The 6,500-nt window shown below is 41.9% G+C and overlaps 1 protein-coding gene across 1 annotated transcript; it reads left to right on the top strand.

Annotated features, from left to right (window-relative positions):
- The first annotated feature begins 5,099 nt into the window (after window positions 1–5,099).
- LOC134333856 (RING finger protein 223) lies at window positions 5,100–5,735 on the top strand. The gene has a single exon (XM_063016025.1). It carries the CDS (start codon window positions 5,100–5,102, stop codon window positions 5,733–5,735), a length of 636 nt encoding a protein of 211 aa, XP_062872095.1.
- The last annotated feature ends 765 nt before the right edge of the window (window positions 5,736–6,500 follow it).

Genomic DNA, 6,500 nt, shown 5'->3' on the forward strand with positions numbered 1-6,500 from the left:
AAAGCATAAAACCATAAAGTCATTAGAATAGTTGATTTAGAAAAGTGGTGGCTTTGAAAGTGTGAAATATAACTAAGCAGCACTTCTGTAAGCGCCAACCGCTTGGGCAGACATATTAATTCAGTTACTTGCAGAAGGTGGATTGCTTCTTTATAATGTCCCAAAACATGAGTTTGTAAATTAGTAGCATGTCCAAAGTATATTCTCACAGTGTGCCAAGTATTCCAGGTTGTACCAGACTGACCAGAATAAAACCAGGATGAATGTATAAATAGATTTTATAATCAATATTGTTATGTATGTTTTTATATATTTATTTATTTATTTGTTTATTCTTGCTATGGCTACCATGAAAGTAAACAGTCAAGGTATATGTTAAAATTAAAATTGTTATTAAAAGCAACTTATATTTTACGTACCTGAATAGTGTCAGCTCACAGGTTTTCTAATAGAAAATTCCAGAACTGGTTGTAACAAACAAATACTGACCTGCTCCATCCGAAGCCAAGTTTCTGCCGAGACTGGAATATTGCTGCCTGATGAGTGATGTAGAAATAAAGCATATGCTATACAGCCAAAAGTATGTGCACACCTGAGCATGTGCTTGTTGGACATCCCATTCCAAAAGCATAACTATTTTTTAACATCATGTTTTACACACTTTGGATTCATTAGTTCAAGTTTTAATGTCAAATACAGTCATGGCCAATTTTGTATTTCCAATTTATCTCACTTGCATGTATGTCTTTGGACTGTGGGAGGAAACTGGAGCTCCTGGAGGAAACCCACACAGACACGGGGAGAACATGCAAACTCCACACAGAAGCAACCCGGACCGCTCCACCTGGGAATCGAACCCAGGACCTTCTTGATGTAAGGGCGACAGGGTACTGAGAGTTGGCGAGAAGGCTTGACTTGCAATCAACGTTCAAAATAATTCAAATGGTCTTTGATGTGGTTGAGGTCAGGGGCTCAGTGCAGACCACTGGATTTCCTTTACACAAAACCAAACTCACCAAATCGTATGTACAGTGTATCACATAAGTGAGTACACCCCTCACATTTCTGCAAATATTTCATTATATCTTTTCATGGGACAACACTATAGACATGAAACTTGGATATAACTTAGAGTAGTCAGTGTACAGCTTGTATAGCAGTGTAGATTTACTGTCTTCTGAAAATAACTCAACACACAGCCATTAATGTCTAAATAGCTGGCAACATAAGTGAGTACACCCCACAGTGAACATGTCCAAATTGTGCCCAAATGTGTCGTTGTCCCTCCCTGGTGTCATGTGTCAAGGTCCCAGGTGTAAATGGGGAGCAGGGCTGTTAAATTTGGTGTTTTGGGTACAATTCTCTCATACTGGCCACTGGATATTCAACATGGCACCTCATGGCAAAGAACTCTCTGAGGATGTGAGAAATATAATTGTTGCTCTCCACAAAGATGGCCTGGGCTATAAGAAGATTGCTAACACCCTGGAACTGAGCTACAGCATGGTGGCCAAGGTCATACAGCGGTTTTCCAGGACAGGTTCCACTCGGAACAGGCTTCGCCAGGGTCGACCAAAGAAGTTGAGTCCACGTGTCCGGCGTCATATCCAGAGGTTGGCTTTAAAAAATAGACACATGAGTGCTGCCAGCATTGCTGCAGAGGTTGAAGACGTGGGAGGTCAGCCTGTCAGTGCTCAGACCATACGCCGCACACTGCATCAATTCGGTCTGCATGGTCGTCATCCCAGAAGGAAGCTGACGCACAAGAAAGCCCGCAAACAGTTTGCTGAAGACAAGCAGTCCAAGAACATGGATTACTGGAATGCCCTGTGGTCTGACGAGACCAAGATAAACTTGTTTGGCTCAGATGGTGTCCAGCATGTGTGGCGGCACCCTGGTGAGAAGTACCAAGACAACTGTATCTTGCCTACAGTCAAGCATGGTGGTGGTAGCATCATGGTCTTGGGCTGCATGAGTGTTGCTGGCACTGGGGAGCTGCAGTTCATTGAGGGAAACATGAATTCCAACATGTACTGTGACATTCTGAAACAGAGCATGATCCCCTCCCTTCGAAAACAGGATAACGACCCCAAACACAACCTCCAAGATGACAACTGCCTTGCTGAGGAAGCTGAAGGTAAAGGTGATGGACTAAACCCAATTGAGCACCTGTGGCGCATCCTCAAGTGGAAGGTGGAGGAGTTCAAGGTGTCTAACATCCACCAGCTCCGTGATGTCATCATGGAGGAGTGGAAGAGGATTCCAGTAGCAACCTGTGCAGCTCTGGTGAATTCCATGCCCAGGAGGGTTAAGGCAGTGCTGGATAATAATGGTGGTCACACAAAATATTGACAATTTGGGCACAATTTGGACATGTTCACTGTGGGGTGTACTCACTTATGTTGCCAGCTATTTAGACATTAATGGCTGTGTGTTGAGTTATTTTCAGAAGACAGTAAATCTACACTGCTATACAAGTTGTACACTGACTACTCTAAGTTATATCCAAGTTTTATTTCTATAGTGTTGTCCCATGAAAAGATATAATAAAATATTTGCAGAAATGTGAGGGGTGTACTCACTTTTGTGATACACTGTATATGTATAAAACGACATGCTGGAACATTTGAGAACATTGCCCAAACTGTTGCCACACATACTATTTTGTTTACATTTTGTTTACACCTGTTAGCAATGGGTGTGGCTAAAACAATTGAACTTACTAATTATAAGAGAAGGGGGCACATACTTTAAGGCATATAGTTTATGTTGTGCTCAGTTTGTTGACACAATGAGGGATAGGATTACACAAACTATTACAAAGAGTTTTATGAGCAGGCGCGACATTCCGAACATACTGTAATTATGCATAACAGTTCATGTGTGGGTCAGATATACCAAAGCTGCAGTGATGTATGTGCAGAATGCACACGTTCCTCACAGACAGTAAAAAGTTTTGTGGACACATGACTTAGTTTAAAAAGCTTTTTTTCCAAAAATCATGGTCTTCAATATTAAGCTGGTCCCCAGTTTACGGCTATAACAGCCACCACTCTTCTGGAAATAAGAGTTTTTTTGGTTTTTTCCTCCCAATCTAGCTGTATCCAATAACCCGATTGCATTACGCTTCCTCTCTATTGATGTTGACCTCCACTCTGACTGAGGAGAGCCGTGACTAACACACGCCCCCTTCGGCACGAGTGCAATAGCCGACTGCACCTTTGCTCCCGCACGAGGCGAGTTCATATGTCAATCAGCTTTGTATACAGAAAGTCACACACACTGATCCCCAGAGAATGTAATTTCATCAGTTGTGAGGAATCCCCGGCACCCACCTTGTGAACGAGTCAATCTGCTGGTAGCAGAGCTTTGATTTAAACCAACGAGTTTGAGATATAAGCTCTGGTGTGCTAGCGTGTTTTACCGCTGCGCCAAATGAGCGCCACATGTAATTACATAGTACTATAAAAGCTTGTTGGCAGTGAGTGTTGTGGAAACATGGGTGTTTATATACTTTTAAAATAAAGTTGTGGCTCTGGTGGTTACAAGGTGTATGACGACACGAGAACCTTCTATTAATTGCCAGCAATTTAGCACTTGGTTCGGACACATTTATATTTGTGAGCAGTTTGGATAACTGTTTTATAAGAGCATGTCTATAGTGTGACTTGTAGTATTGATTTACTGTAAGTTTGTTTTCTTAGTGTAAATTTGCTTTAATGATTGGGTTATGGGTTAAACAATTATGTTTCACTATGTTCAAATATTTAAATTTCATTTAAAATAATTTGATCATGTGACACAGCAGTGAATTATGTTCACCCATAATTCACTGCTGGCTTTGTCTGGGTGGCTGGGTAATGTCTGATGAGGGCTTTCCATCTAAGGTGCATCACTTTGGGAAAACCAAATCCACTGCAACCCTGGTCGGGATAAGGAGATAGTAAAACATGAAACTGAAACAACAACAGCTAGTTAAATATTGACCAGTGCACCTATAAAATAATACATTGATCTAATTTCCTCTCGACCTACTTCCTGTATTGAATGTTTATGCTGCTGATAAGATGGATACTGTATGATATACTATGAACTTGAACAAGGCCTCATATTGTTTTAAAAGCAGATCGTCATGCATGTGATGTTTTGCATAGATCAGGAGCAGAAGCTTACAGAGAAGCTTACAGAGTCACTGTTAGAATCGGCTGTGGGCCGGTATTCATACCGAGATGAAATAGAAAACGAATTTACAGATCTAGCACTGGAACACTTTCTAAAAAGAGGCTGAGTTTTTGATATTTTTGCAACATTTTGTCCTTCAAACATTAAAAGATGAATTTTGCCCAAATAACATGCTGTGCCATCAATGCAGCAGCAATGACCCTTTTCCCTCAGGCACGGCCAACTGTGCCAGTTGGATACCCAGCCAGGTCGACATCACAGCTAAGATTCAAACTCAAGGGCAAGTAATGACATCAATATGAAGATGCAACACCCCCCTGTGCCTATGAAAGCCTTGACTAGTCCAAAAACGACTTTTTACTTTGGACTTTGTGCCCATGCAGTCAAAAGAGCATTTGTGAGGTCTGGCATGTAAGGCAACATCTTTATGGACCTCTCTGGCTAAAACGGAAACGGGGCTTCCCCTAACTGTTGCAACAATTTATTTATTAGGATTTTAGCATCATGTTTTACACACTTTGGTTACATTCATGACAGGACAGATAATTACTGGTTACACAAGATTCATCAGCTCAATTCGAGGGACCCAGACCGCTCCACCTGGGAATTGAACCCAGGACTTTCTTGCTATGCAGTGACAGTGCTACCCACCGAGCCACTGTGCCCCAAATGTTGCAACAAAGTTGGAGTAATATTTTTTTAAATAACCTTCTACACCTGCTAGCTATGGCTGTTGCTGAAACACCTGAACTCAATAATTAGGTGTGTCCACATACTCTTGACAACAGCATTTACAGAATAATGGCTGATACAGGCAAAGCCACATCAAACAAATAAATAATATTCAAATAAGATTATTTATTTTAATCTACTATTTCCTTTTTTCAGCAAACTGACATGAGAGAATGTACCCGAAGATGGACCCAGGAGAAACTGTATGGCACACCCAGATGGCCCTGGAGGCAGAACTAGAGAAGGTTCCAGAGTTGCAGTGCTCCATCTGCTTCACCACTTATGACAATGTCTTTAAAACGCCCAAGCAGCTGGACTGCACGCACACGTTTTGCCTGGAGTGTCTCTCACGCCTTATGGCCATCTCCATGGACCCGCAGGAAGGTAAAATTTCATGCCCCTTCTGCCGCCACCTTACTCCCATCCCTAAAAATGGACCCCCGGCCCTGACCACCAGTCGTGAGGTTCTATGCCATCTGCCCAGACACCAGCAGCACGAAGAACCCGTCTGGCTCGAGGGCGAAAAGCTGTGCTACAAGCGCCTTAAAACTGGCATGCCGGCCTTTTGCATCTGCATCGACATCGGTGCCAGCGGACATGGGGCGAGCCCTCCGGCTCAGACGGGGTCTAGAACAGGCCTCCTGGGACGACTGACTGACTGGAAGAAGCTGTTATTGTTCGCCGTGCTTATGGTGCTACTGGTGGTGATCGTGTTATGGCCGCTGCAGTGCATTATTACGACTGGGTCAATGCGCTGTATTCATCGCGCCCCACCACCAAATACCAGTACCACTGTTCCTATCACGATAAGTCGTCCATGAAAAAAAACCTCATAAACTGGCCACGTCACACATCTCAGACTCAGCTAGTGTGGACAAAGGACATAAAAACGTCTGTGATGCTGTGAAATGGACCCAATGCCCAATCCAAGACTAAACCAATAGTAACTTAGTGGTTGGGGTACTGGGATAGTAATCAGAAGGTGATTTGTTTAAGCACTTCCTCTGCCAGGATGCCAATGTAAGGCCCAGGAGCATGGCCCATCCATCCAACCATCAATTGCTTAGATTTTAGTCAGTCACAATTGTAAATGTCTTCCACTGTGCCCACCCCCTTTTAGCCCACAAACCATACTGGGTCAAAATTATACATACAGCAACTTAGATTAATTTGATGGTTTTATATTTGGTGGCATTGCCTCCAAAGTTTTAATATTGATTCTAAATAACTACAGCTGGTAACTTCTCTGTATCTGTATAATAATAATAATACATTTTATTTATATAGCGCTTTTCAAGATACTCAAAGACGCTTTACATAAGACAAATAATCAAAACAAATACGTACATACACCATACAAATCATAGTACAAAATCAAAATAGTACATCAACATCAAGAATAATTAAGATAAAAACAAAGAGAGCAGCATAAGACAGTTCATTAAAAATTAGCTAAATTATGAGAGAGAACAACAAATATAGAACAATTTCTTAAAATTAGACAGAAACAGGACAGATTTACATGCAATCAGGAAACTGAAAACTTTACAAGTTTTAGGATCTAGGACTTCACATTTCTGTCGTGA

Source organism: Trichomycterus rosablanca, chromosome 19, assembly GCF_030014385.1.
Source record: "Trichomycterus rosablanca isolate fTriRos1 chromosome 19, fTriRos1.hap1, whole genome shotgun sequence".
Classification (NCBI taxonomy): Eukaryota; Metazoa; Chordata; class Actinopteri; order Siluriformes; family Trichomycteridae; genus Trichomycterus; species Trichomycterus rosablanca.

Excerpts from the sequence above, each read along its gene's own strand:
- LOC134333856 (XM_063016025.1), top strand. The coding sequence starts at position 5,100 with ATGGACCCAGGAGAAACTGTATGGCACACCCAGATGGCCCTGGAGGCA.